Source organism: Rhamphochromis sp. 'chilingali', assembly GCF_963969265.1.
Source record: "Rhamphochromis sp. 'chilingali' genome assembly, chromosome: 11".
Classification (NCBI taxonomy): Eukaryota; Metazoa; Chordata; class Actinopteri; order Cichliformes; family Cichlidae; genus Rhamphochromis; species Rhamphochromis sp. 'chilingali'.
The window spans coordinates 21,511,581-21,530,607 of NC_137938.1; the positions used below are offsets into that span (position 1 = coordinate 21,511,581).

The window sequence follows — 19,027 nt, forward strand, 5'->3', positions numbered from 1 at the left end:
TTTATTTTTTCTTTATAGAAAAACATATTTTGCAAATAAAAACCACAATTGTAATTTAATTGTAAGCAAAGAAATTTTTAGATGTTGTTCATGTTGATCTTAAAACAACAAAATTCTTTAATTTCATAAAGGAAACCTTACAGTGGACACCTTTGAGTAAAATCACGCTACAAACACTCATAAAATGTCTCACAGAAACCCTTTTTTACTGTTACCTAATATCTGTTAGAAGTTCAGAAAGCAAAAGACTGATTACTTCCTGAAAAATGACTCATTAAATATGTTTTTTTTTTATATTGTCCATCTATCCAACTGATTATCAACTTCCAATCAAGCACCAGCAGATCAAACAGTGGACAACAGATCAAATGTCAGGTGTGTAAAGCAGGGATTTCTCAGGCTAAACCATTCCTGAATATTAAATCGGAGTATGTATTTTACCCTATTTGCAAAAGTCAAACGTATCAGGTTCACATACATAAATTGACGCGAGGAGCATCGCTGCAATATTCCACACCTTGCTATCTATTTTAAATTAAATCATGGCCACCAGCACTAATTGGACCTATAGGGACAAATAATTTGAAGTTCTGAAAAATAAGTGGTATCGCTGTTGGTTTTGTTGCCTTTCAGCTTTTGAAATTGACTCAAAATGTCTGAATCAATATGAGATGAGGGATTTGAAAACTCAGTGCAGGCGAACCGCGCGACTTAATCAAACTAAGAGAAACATTTCTGAATATGGAATATGACTGAGATCCCCGGTGTCCTGCACAAAAGTGGAAAAATATAGAAGATACTAAATTAATATGGAACATGTAAGGCTCCCTATTATCATGAACTACTTAGAGTCAAGTCTATCTGGAAAAAATTAAGAGGTTTGACATATTGCACAACCCGTTTACAGAGCCTTATATATGGAAGGTGCCCTTTTGTCCATCAGTTGGCTTCAACTCAGAGCAGCAATGGATGTCATGGGAATGTGCAACTATAATTCTTCCAAACTGACATGGAGACAGGTGAACATTTATAATATATGCAGAAAATGTACAACAGTTTGGGTTTGTTGGTCATGCTTTCCAGTGCGACTGGATGTATAAAACCTAGTTATTAGCTAAGTTTTTGTTTGTTTTTCAGCCAAATTTCATGGTTTTATTGAATTTCTGTGCACCAGCTCTGCTCTTTGTTTCTGCAGATCGATCAGAGTGTGTCCACAACAGAGGTGGGACACTTGATTGAGTTTGCAAACCCATGGTTGGGTTGGCTCTTTGGAGTGTTTATATGGGAGAAGGCCAAGTTTTCCATTTTGGGTGTGGAAGTAAGAAATGTTTTCCCTGCTACACACTGCAGTTGAGCTGGCTGTTGTATTAGCTCAAAATGCAGTACGTTTATTTAAACTCCTCTTCTTTTTTTTCTCCCCTTCAAGATGAAAATGTGACGCAGAAAGCATGCCGCAGCTTCCTCCAGATGATGATTCCAAAGTTGAGCAACGACAGCATTGTGAAGAAGACCAGAATTCGCACGCATTACTGAGATCAAAGTGCCTCAAGAAACCCAAATCAGGGTTGTCAACAACTACAAACACCGAGACAATAAGCTGTCACTGTCAGAGTTTCCTGCACCAGGAGTTGAAATATGACCTGGTGAATTTCAACAGTGAGCATTTTGCCACTTTTGTTCAATACAGCTACGCTGTGTTCAACTAGGTGGGTGAGAAGATACAGTAGAGTAGCATTAAATCAGTTGGTTTGGGTTGTTGATAAGCAGTGATTAGTTGACTTATTTTATACTCAAAGATGAAGTAATGAAGTGGCTCCATGATGTAGTGGTTCACACAATCATCTAACAAGTGAGGGATCGCCCATTACTGACCTGTTGCACCCATCGGCGTGTGTGGCAACATAGTGCGATTTTCATTTGTGCACAAAGATTTGGGGTAAAATAATGCACTGTTTATTTGCAGTTTATGCACCAGAATCTGTGCGATAAACGACATTTTTCTGACATATTTTGGAGAGATTTTTGCAGTGAAGTTCAGATGACAAGCATCAGAAATATTGAAAAGTCTTCATAGCGTCATTGTTTAGCTGTTTTTTGCTGAGTTGGGACTCTCGGTGTCTGGCTGATTTTTCGCCATGTTCATGGTTTCTGAATCACTATCTGGTTTTAAAACACCAAGATGGTGAAAAGTCTCAGCTTGAGGTTTCAGACCAGATGTTCATTAATCAAAGGGTGATGTCCATTTCTAAAGTTCAGAAGTATTTTCTAGAAAATTGATATTTTGCCATTTTTGGATAAGAGAATACATTTCATATGTGGTAATGTTACCTTGTGTTCTAAAATATAGTGGACTGCATTTTATTTTCGAGGAATATTAATGGTCAAATGATCTGGAAAATAACCTTTAGTTGTACACCTGATTGACTGATCAAATGATCTAGTCTTTTCAGATCTCATTTAAGAAGAAGAATCAAGCCCACCAGGATACAACTCAGATTCTGGAAATGATAATGCAGCAACGGGTGCATTATCATTTCTTTTCCTAATGAGCAAAATGAAACTCCTCTGCTGCTACTTTGTCTGAGAATGCTTTATTTAATAACTTGAGGCACAATCAGATTTATCCATGGCTTTAAGAATGCTTCTGTGCCTCCATGCTCACCCACAAAATCCTTAGTGAACTCTATTAAAGGCCAAAAACTTACCAACAAAGCAAGCTCCATAAGACTCAGCAAACTATGTGTCCTCTTGTTTATTAAGACTTCAGGAATGTCAATAAGAGCATTTCTATACAGTAGGAAGGCTGTAGAGGGCAGCGCACAGACACAATGACCTCCCGCTATTCTCCTCGTTGATAATGACCCAGACACAGGCACAGGCACACTGCCCATCAGCCAGACCTCTAATAAAGCCAAACACTCTCTATCATCTACTAATAACCTCCATGCAGCAGTAAGAGTCATGGACAGGCCGGCGTCTTCTGAATACACGCCGGGGAACAAAGCTCCGAGCTGAAGTAGTGGAACGCATCCTGCTTATCGATCGGCGACTGTGCGCTGCCTGATGGCACACGGTGATAACGACATTCTTGTTCTTCATCCCCAAAACACACAAAGACAAAGAGTGCTGTAGAAAAGAAAACAACAGACAGACACACACACTCAGACACAGTGCAAAACATTTCACTCTAACAATCAATCCTTTGGGTAGACTCATTTGGAGGCTCTTGGTTGCCACGCTGCTTCACATCCTCAACTTCACACACAAGAACACACTTGCAAGGTTGGTATTTTTGTAAAGATAGGATTGGAAAACTCGTTAGTCTTTTCTTAATTGGTATAGAAATTCCGTCCTTTTTTCCCCCTCACAGCAACCTCTCCAGGGGAATGCTGATTAATAGTCCTCCAAGTCCTCATGATACTTCCCTCACCTCCTTGCACATATACACATACATCCTCGCTCCTACTCTCTGTAGTGCCGAGCCATCCATACTCAGCTTCACTGTTCAGCAGACGATCATTTCTTCACAAGTTTTCTCCTGTCTCTCCTCCAGCTTTCACATCACTGGCTCAGCCTGACAATGTATCCATACAGCTGGTCTGAGAAGGCTTGAAGAGAAAACTTATCTTCTACCCTCCTCCTCCCAGCTTGTCCCATGTCCCTGCGGAGGTGTGGCTCCCTGACGAGCCTCTCCATGGCCTTAGAGAAGGCCTCGGCTGTGGGCTCGCACAGGAAGCCCGTCTCCCCGTCTGCCACGCTCTCCAGGGGGCCCCCAGAGTTCACAGCGATAACGGGGCAGCAACAGTACATGGCCTCCACAGGAACTATCCCAAAATGCTCTCTGCTAGGGGTGTAGAGGACGGCGGTGCTGCCCTGCAGCAGTGCCACCTTCAGCGAATCTGAGGGGGAGCGGAGGAAAGTAACACAGTCCTCCAAGTGGAGCTGCGCTGCTAGCTCTTTCAGTTCAGTGTAGTGCTGAACATTCTCAGTGACGCGATCATCGTAGCCTCCTGCCACCACCAGGTGAATGCCTGGTCTCTGGCCAGGAGGAAGGCTGCTCCTCAGGGTTGCCAAAGCCGCCAGAGCCAGGCCTAAATTCTTCTTCCTTTCGTATCGGTTCAGAGAGAGAAACAGACAGGTAGTTCCCTCGGGGAGCAGTCCTTCCAGGCTCTGTGCTTCAGTGGTTGCCTCGTCAAAGGTACGCGTGTTGAGGGAGGGATAGAGGACATCTGTCTGGACTCCGCTCAGACTGCAGAAAGTCTCCCTGAAGATGCCTGCGGTGAACTGGCTGTTTACCAGAATCTAAAAGAAAGCGTAAAGAGATTTGTTCACAAAGATCTCACATAAATCAGAGGTATTTTAATTCCCTATAACATGAACAGCAGCATAAGGCCTTTGATCACCAAAAAGTCTAAAGTACAATCAACATGTCATCATATTTCTCTCAGGGGCCTGAGCTCTGACACCAGCTTACATGTGGAGATCAAATCCTTTCGCACCGGTGAATAGCTAAAGAGCTAAAGCAGTTGCGAGGAGAGAGAATTTACTTCTCTCAAACGTCTTTAGGCTGAAAAGCTAGGTGTGCTCTCACACTAGGTAATCTGTTCTGTACCCGATTAAATTGTATCTACAAAGTCCAGTTTCCTGGCCCATGAAAAGATAGGCTCATTGTAGTTGGACTACACAGTAAGTATTTAGTATAATTGCTTATTACACACAGGCACAGAGCGTCTTCAGGAACAGCTGATTGTGAAAGTCGGCAGAGTTAGTTATTGAAAAAAAAAAAACCAATAAGGCAAGTGAGAGGATAGTGTCTCTGGACTTCCAAAAATCACCCCAAACAACCCACGAAAGCCATAAAATCATTCACTTAGTGCTCTGCAGGAATGCTTTTCAAGGTTGTACATCTACATGACAAAGTGTGAGAGAGAGAATCAAATTCAAAATGAGAGATTAATTTTCCACGGTGATTTAGCAAAACTCTTTTGACATAAAATGGTCAATCCCTTTATTCCATTAGTCTACAAATTAATTTTATTATTTTAATAATTTGTAATCAGATATGCACCGGATCAGCCTTTGGTAGGCCCACAGACTCTGATTGAAAAGTGTGCTGGGGTTTTTTGAACTTCTTTCATTGGTTCACTGATTTGTTAACATTCCTTACTATTTTTATTATACAAATGAAATAAAACAGTCAGTCCTGTAATCTGACCATATTGCTGTGTGTGATGTTACGCACCATATCAGCCATGCCTGTGGTTCGTTCCTCCAGCCAGTCGATGGGAGTACGGTAAAGCTTCTTCAGGCCCGACTTCCTCTGAGTCAGCAGCTGGTCTGGGAAGTGACAGTAGAACAGAACCTTCTTCCTGCGGCGACCCAGTCGTAACACTGGGATACACACCGACACCTGGGGTCAAAGGGAACAACGATAAGATCAAAATACAGAAAATGTGACATGTGCCCATTTAACAGAAGTGCAAGTCATAAAACGGCTGATTGTTTTTAAATGGTATTGTAGTGTTTAAAACACTGCACAAGGATCAATCAATATAAAATTCACCAAATCTGGAAAACAAATCCCACTGGACCCACTTGGAACCAGCAGGTTTTTAATTCCAACTGTAGCTTATTTAATGAAGCCATGTGTTTTATCAAGACAGAGCTTAAATATATTCTGCCAGCCCTCAAAGTTTCCACCCCATTTTAACAGTAAAATGTGCGGATTCATAAATATCCTAAAGCTAATGTACCAAATGTTTAAAAATAAATAAATAAATCTGCTCCTTCGTCTTGAGATGCTCAACTGGGAAGCACCCACTCACTGTTTTTCATTGAAAAAACAGCTAAGTGACAGAGAAGTTACAGTAAGTTATGAGACACAGTTTTCTCAGAAGAACTGAAAAAATATATGACAGTCATTCATGCTGCCTTTGCCTCCAAACGGGGTTTTAAAAAGCCTTTTTATATCCTCTCTCTTAAAAGGTTTCTGGCACTTATTGTGCAATACAATTCACCTGATCACAGAAGATGACATCATATTCCACACCGCTAAGGAAGACCAGGTAGAGGGCCACATAGATCATCCTCAGGTAGGCGCACAGGGCATGCAGGTAGCCAAACACACTGGTGGGTAGCCAGTCACCCACACACACCTATTAGAACAATAATAACAGGAGCAGTGACAAAATGTTTGTGTTTACCAGTGATATAATTTTCTTTAGTAGCATAGTGCACTCTAACACACCACAGGAAGTTCCTCATCGAGGGTCTCAGAGAAGCAATGTGTTGGGTCATAATGGGCCGTCCAGATCTGAACGCTACATCCCTGAGACTTCAGAGCAACGGCAGCATCAACCACCAGCCGCTCTGCTCCCCCAATACCAAGGTCAGGATGGAGGAAAACTACCCGTGCCATCCTATAGACAAGAAGGAATACAGTTAAAACTGAGATGAATAAGGGCAAATAGCTAATTTTCCCAAATCAGAAGTACAAAATTTAGATGAGCAGCTTTAAGGTTAAAAAGAAGTCAGTGTTAACCTCGGGCACAGATTAAAGACAGATTAAAGAAAAAATACATTTTCTGTGGCATTCAAACAATCCAAAACTTGATGCTGATGAAAACAACAAACAGTTTTCTCCAGCAAAAGGTACCCGGGATTCATGCATCTAATCTTTGAAAGATTTCAGGCCTGCATTGTTGCCAACTTGAAGAATCTGTCCTTGTGGTTTGTACCATCACTTAATTTATAACTTTTATCCCTGAAGGTACTTCAGAACGGTTGACAGCAAGGAAATACACCCACAGCTGCTGGCAACCACCCTGTCTGACTGTCACAGCCTCCGTCACCTATTTGAGGACAAACAGCTAGTTCACAATATAGCAGAGAGAAAAAGTCGAGCTAATAACAGGTTATTCCTGATTCAGATACCTTTTTTGTTTTTGCTTTAGATGACAGTTAGTACGATTATAAGCCGTTTTAGACGTTTGTTCAGTTATTATTATAATGTGTTATCCGTCAACCGCGGAATTAGTAACGAAACACAACCACATCTTTAGGTAAAATAATTTAGGCCCGGGTCTCCGCACTAACCTGTCCAAATGTACCAACCTGTGATTATGCCCGTTCAGCTGTCTGTAATACCGATCAACAGTCCGACAAAGTTACCGTTTAGACGCCATCTTGGCTCAAATCAAACGTTACGACTAGACTCACCCCGCTTCGTGCTTGAGCCACAATGGCTAGCGTTTCCTCCGACGTGACAGACACGTCTCTTTCAGAACCGAGGGTAATCAATTATTTGCCTTTGATTTAATGTACATATTTATAAACGAATTCAAAACATTAGAAATAAATATTTTTATAATTATTACTTAATAACTCAAAAATGCATAAACACTTGAAATGATGTTCTGTTGAGTGTGTTTTTTGTACTAAATGCGGTCAGTTACTCAGGCTTCTATCTGGTCGCCTACTTTGGTCTTGTGTTTTGCAGTCGTGTCCTTTTTAGACAAGCGTCAGCTTTGTGGGCTCTCTTCTCAAGTTTTTCACACACTGACTGTGTGCCGCTCCTCCGACGTGGACATCAGCTTGAAGAGCTCCAAAGCGTTTTAGCTCGCATCTGGACAAATAAAACAAAATGGTAAGCTCCTCAGATCTGACTGGAACGGCTATTACTGGTCACGCTAGCCTTGTCCACCGCATTCATTCAGCACTCAGCTGTTAGCTAGTATGCTAACGTTAGCTCATCAATTGTAGACGTGGCTCTTTTAACTACGAATTAAAGGATCTCAAGACAAAGTTTCAGGCTATTGTAGTACTTAATTAAGTAAATGTTAAATATATGTGACTGCTTTAGAAGGAGATTTGGTACTTGATGCTTGATAGTAACCGTATAAGTACCCAGTCAGAGTCTTTGTAATCTGATATAGACGTAATATACACTTTAAAGCCAAATATAAGTTATTTATACACGAAGCATTTATTGAATCTCATGACAGAGTGCTGTAGGTTAGTTTTAGGTGTGAAAATGTAACAGATATGAAGGTTTGTGATTGAATGCGCTGTAACGTTGTCGTATATTTTAAACGTGCTGGTTATTTTCTAGCCTGGACCAGCAGCAAGTGCCACCAATGTTGGAGCCTCTAGCAGATCCCCCAGCAAGACAGTGGCTCCCCGTGCAGCAGGCTCCACAGTCAGACAGAGGTATGCATACACACACTTTATGTCATCAGCATTTTAAGCTGATGACAAAAGGGCACAGAGGGTGTCCTGAGGAATTGATAGATAATGCAGCCTTCATTGTCTCTACACCCAGTTTAACACCAGATTTTCTTTCTTCCACCATCCAGTGAGAGAATATCTTTTGTAAGAAAGATAACTGTGCTGCACAAACACCTTACAAAGCTTGCAATTACCCCCCCCCCCCCCCACACACACACACACACACACACACACTCAGTAGTGACCCATCTATTAATGTCGTCATCCTGTGAATAGGTGTTGATAATTTGTGCGCGTGTCTGTGTGCACGTGTGTGTCCACGTGTGTGTACGTGCGTGCTCCTTCCCATAGATTAGAGCAGATAGATGTTATGCTGTTGGCTTAATCAGTGTGTAATCAGAGACTCACTGCTTCCTCTCAGTCTCATTATTACCCATTACTACCACCATCTTCATTACCTCATTAACCTCTGTTTAATCTCATCCAAAGAATGACGGAGCAATGACTCAGAGTGCTCTTTCATCAACAGCTGCTGTAGCTGAAATTAAATTCATAATAAGCCGTAGTGTATAATAGATCGCACTGTTGTTTTTGATTTTTTTTTCCCCCCCTCTTCTGGTGATTTATATATGGCAGCCTAAAAGAAGGTTTTGATTTGGTTTATACAGTTGAATAAAGTTAAAGTCTGATGAACTTTGCCAACAGTATGATTGACAGAAATTGTGTTGTGCTTGTTTTTTAAAATCTAGTTTCTTTTCCATTCTGGAAAAGTGTTGTAATGTGATGACATTTTTTAATTTTTTTAAGAAATAGCTGATTATTGGTAGAATAAAAAATCGTTTTGCATCTGTGTTGCACAGGAAAGCTACCAGCAGTGGTACACGCAGCGGTGGCAGGACCACGGGATCTGCTGGCACAGGCGGCATGTGGCGCTTCTACACTGAAGACTCACCGGGACTCAAAGTGTAAGTATAGTTTATAAAAGTTTTATAGCCACAAACCAATCCAGCGTTTGACATTTTGACTTTCGTACACTCGCAACTCCAAAACTAATCCTCAGGATTTCCGACACTCGCCATGTTTAATGGTGGGAAATTGGCCAGACGTGACTCAGCAGTAAAGCAGTTGATGTATTCAGCCTAATAAGAGTGTGAGTGTATATACACACGTAATTATGTGAGTAAAGTACACATTTAGAAAACTCTCAAACTTATATTCTGCTCCATCCTCAATGCCCAACCCCCTCCAACAGCAGAGGAGGCATCCTGCCTCCTGGCCATAGCCAGTCATTGGTTGATCAATGGTGCTGTGGTGGTTATTGAGTGCGTCTCTCCAGCAGTCGAAGGAGGGCACGCTCGCCGTATACAGTGCTGTATATCGAGTGCATGTTTGTTCCTGTGTTAGACGCCGGCCTCAAAGCTTCATTAAAGGATCCACTCTGAAAGGTCAACTCAATTACAGCCTTCTGACAGAGGGGGGAGGAAAGGGAGGGCCGATGAGGAGAGGGAGGGCTGATGAGGAGAGGGTTGGCATGGCAATGCTTCTACTTAGCCATGCGCTCCTCCACCCCCACCCCCCACTCAGAGCCTCCTTCAGAGATGAGAGCCCCTTCCTTGTTTCTAAAACTCATCAATAAAATCAGCCTCTCCGCTAAGACTCGCACTCTGGTTAGGGTTACAGCAAAGTGTAAGTGTGTGTGTGTGTGTGTGTGTGTGTGTGTGTGTGTGTGTGTGTGTGTGTGTGTGTGTGTGTGTGTGTGTGTGAGAGAGAGAGAAAGAATCTGGTTATTAATCATCATCTCATTGTTGTGTGACAGCGGTCCGGTGCCCGTGCTGGTGATGAGCCTGCTTTTCATCGCGTCAGTCTTCATGCTTCACATCTGGGGGAAGTACACCCGCTCTTAAGCAACCCTGGCCGAATGACCTTTGACCCTGCGCCTCAGTTTCTTAACTCTTTGGACCTGGACCAAACAACAAATGAACCACCGTACCCTCCCCACCTCCTTTTCTCTGCTGTCACTACAAACACACAAATTGGATTTTTCTGTACACGATCTTCATCTGCGTCTGACTCTGGTGACCACCTTGTTGCTCCTTCCCATCACTGTGTGCATGTGTCACACATGATGGGGTGAATGGAGAGAAGCGGTGTCGCTGTCCCTTTCAAGCAGCAGGAGTAGCCTGTGTTCACTCCAATGCTGTATGAATTAAGTGCAGTGCCCAAGGACATCGTTGTTTTCAGGCCCCCCACCAACATTTCTCCCCGTAGCCTGAATTACAATTTTTTTTTTTTTTTTTGTTAACAGCATTTGTACAAAATGTGATTGTATTATTGTACAATTAAAAAAAAAAGAAGAAAAAAGTAAAAATTAATGTGTGTGTTTTTTAAATTTAACCTTACTTTGTTTGACTAAAAAAAAAAAATCTTTTGTTTTTCAAGTCATTTGAAGTTGAACGAGGCTTTTTGTACACTGAATGAGGGGACAAATATTCTCTGCCACGTTGTTAGTGACAAGTGAAGTTTTCTCACTTTTAACCTTCTGTATCCATTACCAGACTACTGAAAGCCGTGCGTTTTCACAAAAGGCATTTACTAGTGTTTGTTTCGACTAAAATTAAAGCCTTGATGGTGCTTTTAGATGGATAAAAACAAGGATATTAAAACAGAAATTGAAATGTTAAGTGTTAAGTTTCACTGTGATTGGCAGTCCACTAAACGCTTAAACAAATTCCAGCTACTTGTAATTTATCCGACTGAGGCTTTGGCTGTAATTCAATAATCCTATTTCATGTTCTTTTTGCTAAAAATTACATTTAAGCTCATCCTTTACTCAGTTTTAATTGCGTATGCTTGCTGTACATTTAGCAACTGCTTAACAATTAAGTTTGAGTCGATGAAAGTTGGCTTTTTAAGTTTGGGTCTTACACCCGACTGCCAAAAGGTTGTTTTTGGTTTTATTTGTACTGGCGGCATTAAATGTGTCATTCTGCAGACTATAAAATCTATAAATACAGGCAGTCACTGTGTAAACAGTGGCAGAAATGCCACAAAGCAAACCTTTGAAATCATTTCAGAAATTAAATATGCTTGCATTCCTTCCTTCTGCCTGAATGTCTCTTTACATTTCGGGGCAATTGTCTTTGTGAATAAAGCTCATATAGAAACCAGAGAAAATGTAATTACAAAAAACACAGCTTGCAATAACTTTTAATGTTGACCAAACCACTAATACGAATATGTACATCTACATGATCACTAGATCCAAAATCTGTCCTAATTGCCCCTCCTGTGAATTTTGCCCAGGTGTGTTATTTTCTTCTCCTGAAGGGGGCGCTGCAGACTACTTTCTGAGCGCCACTGGCTCAGTAGGTACGAACTCACAAAGTTGTTCTCGCTCAGGGACAAGCACATTTTATGCCTAAGTAGTGATTTATTTAGCCCGGGCGAAACATTTTTAATGATATATATTTCTATATGTTCTTCTACAGCTACAGCTATACTTTATCATGTTGAGTAGATTTATATTGAAAGAAGTAGATGAGATAAATAGCTGGAGACACCAGTTTAAACCATGTGGATCATTAAAAAGTGTATTTTCTCTGGTTTCACTGATGCTGAGAGACCATTACTGACAGCTGCAGGCTGGATGTTTTTGTACTGTAGAAGAAGTTTTGGTCCTACGTGCATCAGGAGGTTTATCTGCGTTGAATATGTAACCACCAGCTGGCATGGCCTTGTGTGTGTGTGAGTCTGTGTGTGTGTGTGTTAAACCTAGCATTCGTGTCCTTTTCATTAATTCATTCTGTTGCTATGGCTTTATTTTCCATAAGGCTTCCAGTTCTCGTGGCAAACTCAGGCACTATTGCCACATCACTCTCCCTGTCCTACACACACACAAACACACACACGCACACTGAAAAATACACTCACAGACTCCACGGCCCAATTCACGGTGGCACAACACGGCAGTGAGCCAGAATAATTCAACATAATAATTAAATATGGAGGAGCCATGGTAAAGCTGTCCCTCAGGGTTCAGGAGTCAAACGGGCCCGAGCAGCAGTGTGTGTGAGCGCTGTGACCTGTAGTTTCAAACTCCTCCTGACACCATCCAAACACGTCAGCTCAGCATTTCACTCAGGGAGGAGAAGGAGGTAGCTTTTATCTGCTCATTGCTACTGCTAGAAAGGTCACTGCATGGTTCACATAGATCTGTAACCTTTGTATGTAAGGGCTAGTTTGTATACTGACAAATGAAACTGAATCTGTATTAAAGAAGAAACGCCATTAAAAAAAAGGCACATGAGCATCCAAGTGCATCATAGGTCTCAAATTACCCGCAAAGAGTCCTGAAGGGACATTTATTAAACGGTAGCCTATTTCCGATTTATGTATTCCCACTGCATATCAGATTATCTGATACAAGATGTATGGTTCACATTCATTTCCACTACATCAAAGTTGTAATTACGTGTATCTGCATGCTTGTTAAGTTACAGTCAAAGCCTTTATTTCCTGAACATGCACATGTGAAACGTGGTCTGTCTTGTGGAAAGAGGAGAAGGAAAGAAACGAAAAGAAGCTTTCTTCAGAGTGCTTCCTCCCTGTCTCTTTTTCACCAAAAACCCATTTCCTGTGAGAAAAAAACAAAACAAACCCACACACACATGCGTTCACAGGGGATGGTCCCTTACACTGAGAGAGGTGAGAGAGGTGAGCACATGTAGATACGCACACTTGAGGAAACCTGTAAATAGGTCACATGTGTTTTCTGTTCTACATGACACATGCAGCTCGGGGCTTTGGCATGGAGGTGAAAGAAACAGTCTCTGAGCCCGTGTCGCTCTCCCGCTCGTCCATCGCACACATGCTCGTGCCCAGAGGTGTCCCACCGCGCAGGCAAACACAGATTTGGGGATTTCAGGTGCAGCTGAAGGCTTGTGATTGAAATTTGTCCTTCCTCTATAAGACTAAAAAATATTCTTTACATGAGAGTAAAACTTTCAGCACATTTACATTTTTCCAGATTTTATTGAAAATCATGCAGGGTAATTGTATAGTCAGGGCAAATAAAAATAAAAAAAACAGAACTGCTTTGTTTAGCAAAAATGTAAGAAACCGCCTTTTTCAGGCACAACAGCTCACAAGTTCTTCTACTTGACTTTTATTTTGCTTCCAGCCTTCAGTCCAGTCTACACTGAGGTAGCTGCATGGAGTGGAGTTCTTGCTTCTGTTTTTTGGGGGGTCTTCGTCTTGCAGTATAATGAACGCCTGGCTAATTAGATTGTGTCACTGAAAAATACTGGAGAAGATCTGTCGAGAGTGAAGTGAAGGCCGCCGGAATGACGTGGACCCAGCTGAAGAGAAGCTTCTATGTTTAACAGTTGGTGTCACAACAGAAGAAGGACCATTTTTAACCTCTTCAATAGTATTTATTAGTCTATTAACACACACACACACACACACACACACACACACACACACACACACACACACACACACACACACACACACACACACACACACAGTCTATTATTCCAGTCTCCATTAACACACTATTTGGTGCCCAGGCAACCATATTTTGTTTGTTTTTTAACACTTTTTTTTATTGACACAAAAATTGCAAAACTTGCAGCACAAAGTCTTTTGTTCACAGCTGAAAAAGAGTGAAACCAAGATTTGCTTGCTTTGAAAACTGCTGAGCTTGAAGCTGTCGTCCTGACAGCCACCTATCACGTGATCGACTGTCTCTTGAAACTTGTCTTCTAATTCTGTAGTGGTTTCGGATTGACTGGAAAGCCTTCAGTCGAAGTTTCCTCCAATTCCTTTTCGATTGTAGTCACCTGGCTTTCTTTGTATTTGATTCTAAAGGAAAATGCTTAACTTTCAGTGGTTCTAACGATCTGACCATATGCATTTCTCTGCAAAAATCAAGACTCATTTGAGCTTGCATCGTTTTTTAAATCTTCTGTCGTCCCATTTTGGTGAGCTCGTGTGAATTCTGTTTGTAGCTGATGCTTCAAGATTCAACGTGTTGTGCGTTAAGAGATGATCTTCTACACAGCTTGGTTGTAATTAGTGGTTATTTGAGTTACTGTTACTGTCAACTCCAACCAGTCTGACCTCTGACATCAACAAGGCGCTGAGAACTGACGCTTATTGGAATTTTCTCTTTTTCGGACCATTCTCTGCAACAGGGTCAGAGATGGCTGTGTGAGAAAGTAGATCCAGAAGATAAGCAGTTTCTGAAATACAGTTTGAACTTAAGCAGGTCATCTCGGCTATGTCTACATGCCTAAATGCTTAGTTTTGCCACCATGTGATTGGCTGATTAGATTTTTGCATTCACAAGGGGTTGAACAGTTGTATCTAAAAAGTGGCTGGTGAGTGTACTCATGCTACAGACAGAATCACTTAAAATGCTAGGATATAAGGATATAAGTTACAGTCTATTCTAACAGTGCTTTGACAGACAGTCTGAAGAAATCAATAACGTTCGGGACACATGTATTAGCTTCCAGATTGTAATTTTTGTCCACTGTTTATTAATATAACTCAGAAATCTGCATTGTTCTTTAGCTTTTGGTGATCTAAACTCTGTTTATAACCTCTTGAACCACTTCGGGTCATTCACTTCACTTTAACTGTTGAAATTTCAATAAAACTGGGGGTGTTCGGAAACTTTTGACCAGCCGTGCATGTCAGGTATGAGCATGTGTGTGCATGTGCGTACTTTTTGAGCAGATCACATGGTTGATAAAGCGTGCAATGGCTGGACGGGCGGATAGAATCGATCCAGACTTTTTGACCAAGTGAATCCTGAAGGATGTCCCAAAAAACTGAGGACTGGAAGAGGTTATACTGGGACACCTGTGACAGGTAATGGCAAATGTCTGAAAACTGCTCACAAGCCAGTGGGCAAGCTCACTTTTAGGTGTATTGTTTTAAGTAAAGGTGATATCCCATTTTGCCCATTATTATCGTTATTATTTCTATTTGTATGTTTTACTGACTTTCCATACTGTTTCTGAATTTAAAAAAAAAGAATAAAGGAATAATAAAAATAATATAAGATAGTACAGAAATGAGAAAAACCTGTCATTTTATATAATCTGCATTTTTATGAATGAGATTGCCTCATAATATTAACTATTCATACATACTATAACTTGTGACCTTTAGAGTTTGTGCCAGTTTAATATCTTATTGACTTCATCATTAATTTCACTTATGCTCTTTACCATTATGTGCGCTACTTTTATGATACTTTTTTTGTTATTATCCACTTTAAAGCACACTTTGTAGACCTAAATCTTTACACCAGTGCCTGGAAATTCTTCCACAATAAAGCATTTTTACTCATAGCAAATGCGTGCAGCTGCTGTGATCATAAGACCGGTGACTAGTGTAGCAGTCAATTGGACAAACAGTTTGTTAATGGCCAGTGATCAGTAGCACAGTCTGATCTGCTGAAAGGTGAAAACTTGTTCGCTGTAAAATAATCTGACTCCATATTCTACCATCCACGGCTCAGGGCTGATGTCACGCAGCTGTATATGGGTCGGGTAGGTGGGTGGGGGGATTGAAGCTGAGAAACTGAGAATTTATGAATGTGTATATGTGAGCCAGCTGGACCCTCCCTGATCCTTCTGGACTTAGATCTACCTTCAGAGAAATAGGAGCGCTAGGGTGAAAGCCAACACTTAGTCAGGATCAATCAGTACCTCATCTCTCTCTCTCTCTAACCCTCGTGACACACACTCACCTCGTGCTCAATGCATGAAATGTGAAAGACATAATAACTCATATCAGATTTGATTAAAACTTACTTAACCAGTGCTGTATGTGTAGGAATAAAAGCAATATGTATATATAACTATTTAAAGTCAGAAGTGATTTTTATTTGGTTCTAATTATTGTGATAATTTTTGATGATTTGCATAGAGGAGTAAGACATCTCACTGCATTCTGCAACATTAAATAAACGATATTCGATACTGTTCGATATTAGTCACGAATCTGCTTCTAAAGCACTTCTTTCCCCCTCAATTTAGAAATAGCTATGTTTTAAGATTAAAAGAAACGGTCTACTCAACTTGCTCTTCAGCACAGATAATATGAGACAAAAGTATATGTACGTTAAAAAAAACTTTACTTCTGTTCATTAAAAGCAAAATCGCAAAAACAAGATTTACCCACAGCGATCTATTCAGAGAAAATGTCCTGTTGCATGCTGGCCATTAAAAGTGGCATGATAAGGAATTGTGATGTATCAAATATATATGATCCAGGACAGAGAGGGCAACATCTGTGTAAAAGAAAGAAAATGTTAGCAAAAGGAGAAATATGAAATACGAGACAAGAACTTGTCTAAAAATAGAAACACAAGTCAAATAGAAAAAGGAAATTGAGATCTTCAACGATAAAACTCCAACCGTTGAGTTAAAAGCACAAGGGAAAGAAGACAAATATACCTGGAGTTAAAAGAAATAGAAGTAGAGCAGAAAGAAGCTGTGAAACAAAAAGAGATGAAGGAGCACAGGGTGCTGAAGAGAGATATGAATAACTACAGGAAGATGGAAACAAGTGGAGACAGTCGATGGTGGGAGAAAACCAAAAGAAATTTAACAGGTCTGTTGCGATTTAACAGGATGGAACAATGTGGAGGCTCAACTACACATATCAAGATCAGAGCTGAATAAAACTTTAAAGGAGCAGCAGGAAACCAAGCGCTGCTTTCTGATGAGAAGGCAGCAAGTGCAGGGCGAGGGATCAGCTGCCATACAGACAAAAAAAATGAAGCACAGGAAGACAGTGATTAATAAAACACCACTGCTCAGCACGCTGTACCGACATTTTATTATAGTCCTAGTGTTTTGCTTGTTTATGATTGCTGTAGTAGGCATGCGCACGGGGGTGGGGTGGGGGGTGGGGGGGGAGACGACAGGGTATCCCGACACAGAGGAATTTTGGTCTCAGTGACCTTTTCACACACATCCCCATCAGCAGGATACGTCAGGCCAGATGATGCCCCGCGTGATTGCCACAAGCACGGAGAGCCAACTGGGCTGTGATGTCATAAATATGTGTAACCCTCCCCGCCCCGAAAGCCCCCACCTCATCTCACCTCATTCACTTAACACCCAGCAGTGGAGCAGATCAGACTGGACTCTAAGGGACACGGTGGATGAGGCTGGGCTAATTTAGGGAGGAGGGTGGGGTGACTGGGGGTGAAACCATTGTGCTGAGTGTCTCAGATGTCCGCCGTGTGCTTTATAATATTAAAGACACTTGGGCCGTGTGTGAAAGGGTGTGTGTAGTCATGTGTTTTGTAACTGTGTTGTTTATGTGCAGTGTATTTTTAGGTGACTGTATTTTCCACTCCTTGTGCAGCGCTCCAGAGCAGGGGAGAGGTGAGGAGGAGGGAGGGGAGGGGAAGCAAGGGGGACTGTACAGTAAATGAGGGGATCACCTGGTTCTTATATAACAATGTTCTTCAATAAAATATTTTAGGCCACACATAATTTAATTTATAGTTCATTTGTACTTCCGTGTCTTGATAATATGTATTTATTAGTATTTAGTGAATGTCTAACATGTTTGTGGATAAATTTGGGAATAAAGCTTCTCTCTCTCTCTCTCTCTCTCTATATATATATATATATATATATATATATATATAGAGAGAGAGAGAGAGAGAGAGAGAGAGAGAGAGATACATATAGATACATGTATAGATATAGATATATATCATCCTAAGCATACCTTGTAGATAATTTTGCCGCCTTCCCTTCTTTTATTGAGTCAAATATTACTGTGTGTTTTCATTTAAGCCCACAGTTGTGGCAAAAACTATTTACATACTTTTGTATATAGGAATATATATGTGGATCCAAGTCTGTGGCAATTTGTTAATTATTCATGACAGCATTCAGGATATCAGTTTCTTTCTTTCGCTGTCTGTCCCAAAACCATCAAGCTTGCAGACTGCAACCGTGTTGGTTTTGTGGTCTGTGATTTCATAAGCTTTCCACATGACGAGCACGAGAGCTGCTGCACTGATGAATGAAGAAAGCAGTCGCATACAATGAGAGCAGGCTTCAGTCACATCCGCTGGACAAACACTGAACATGACACTCGCACATAAGTAATGAATAACTTCACTCGCTGCCGACTCCAGCTATAAATTAGAGATGATTAAACATCATCTATCTCGGCCGCTGTGCTTACCATTCATCTAAATGCTTTCCTAAAGGGCTGTTTTAAAACACTGTCCGGTAGGTTTCTCTTAAATTAAACCTGCTATTAGAGAGGAAGCCGGCTGTAAACACAACACTGACATATCAGGCTACCGTATAAGGCTGTTACAAAACGGTCACCAGTTTACACATTCAGCAGATATGGAGCAGTGTTTGTGTTTTTACCACACAGTGGCCTCCAGGCCTGAAAAATGACGTGAAAAGGCCAAAAACTGCACTTCCGCTAATGACCACTTAAAGGCTTGTTTCCCAAATTAAATTACACACCATCAGGCAGAAATAAACACACCAATGGTCTAGTGCTAATAATTATCTTGGTCTCTATAATTATGTACAGGTATAATTCTAACTTCCCCCTTCATAAAAACTGCACATGGTTACATTTTTTATTCATCCCCTTCTTAGATTAATGTTTGAAGTTAGGATTAAGATGGGTGCGCTGAATAAGCACAGTGAATTTTAGCCGCTAGTTTTTTGATAACTGCGGTCACTCAACTAAATATACTGACTGTGTCTGTATGGCTTGTGCTTACTGAAGCATT

At 41.0% G+C, this 19,027-nt stretch overlaps 2 protein-coding genes and 1 pseudogene across 4 annotated transcripts; 2 read left to right on the plus strand and 1 right to left on the minus strand.

Annotated features, from left to right (window-relative positions):
* The first annotated feature begins 965 nt into the window (after positions 1–965).
* Positions 966–2,567, plus strand: LOC308406022 (annotated as a pseudogene). The gene is made up of 4 exons: positions 966–1,019; positions 1,196–1,318; positions 1,427–1,694; positions 2,451–2,567. The product of its transcript is annotated as an uncharacterized misc_RNA (transcript).
* Positions 2,568–2,624: 57 nt separating this feature from the next.
* alg2 (ALG2 alpha-1,3/1,6-mannosyltransferase) lies at positions 2,625–7,246 on the minus strand. 2 transcript variants are annotated; one of them, XM_080896303.1, is made up of 5 exons: positions 7,114–7,246; positions 6,248–6,419; positions 6,018–6,155; positions 5,243–5,410; positions 2,625–4,302 (listed from the first exon to the last, which is right to left on the minus strand). In XM_080896303.1, the coding sequence occupies exons 2-5, from the start codon at positions 6,416–6,418 to the stop codon at positions 3,562–3,564; spliced, it is 1,218 nt and encodes a 405-aa protein (XP_080752429.1). In that variant the 5' UTR covers position 6,419; positions 7,114–7,246; the 3' UTR covers positions 2,625–3,561. The 2 variants fall into 2 exon arrangements, with proteins under 2 accessions (XP_080752429.1, XP_080752430.1); XM_080896304.1 differs by having other exon boundaries at positions 7,096–7,118.
* A 252-nt stretch (positions 7,247–7,498) lies between these two features.
* On the plus strand, positions 7,499–11,325 carry sec61b (SEC61 translocon subunit beta). The gene is made up of 4 exons (XM_080896305.1): positions 7,499–7,645; positions 8,111–8,208; positions 9,087–9,191; positions 10,043–11,325. The coding sequence occupies exons 1-4, from the start codon at positions 7,643–7,645 to the stop codon at positions 10,128–10,130; spliced, it is 294 nt and encodes a 97-aa protein (XP_080752431.1). The 5' UTR covers positions 7,499–7,642; the 3' UTR covers positions 10,131–11,325.
* Positions 11,326–19,027: the final 7,702 nt, after the last annotated feature.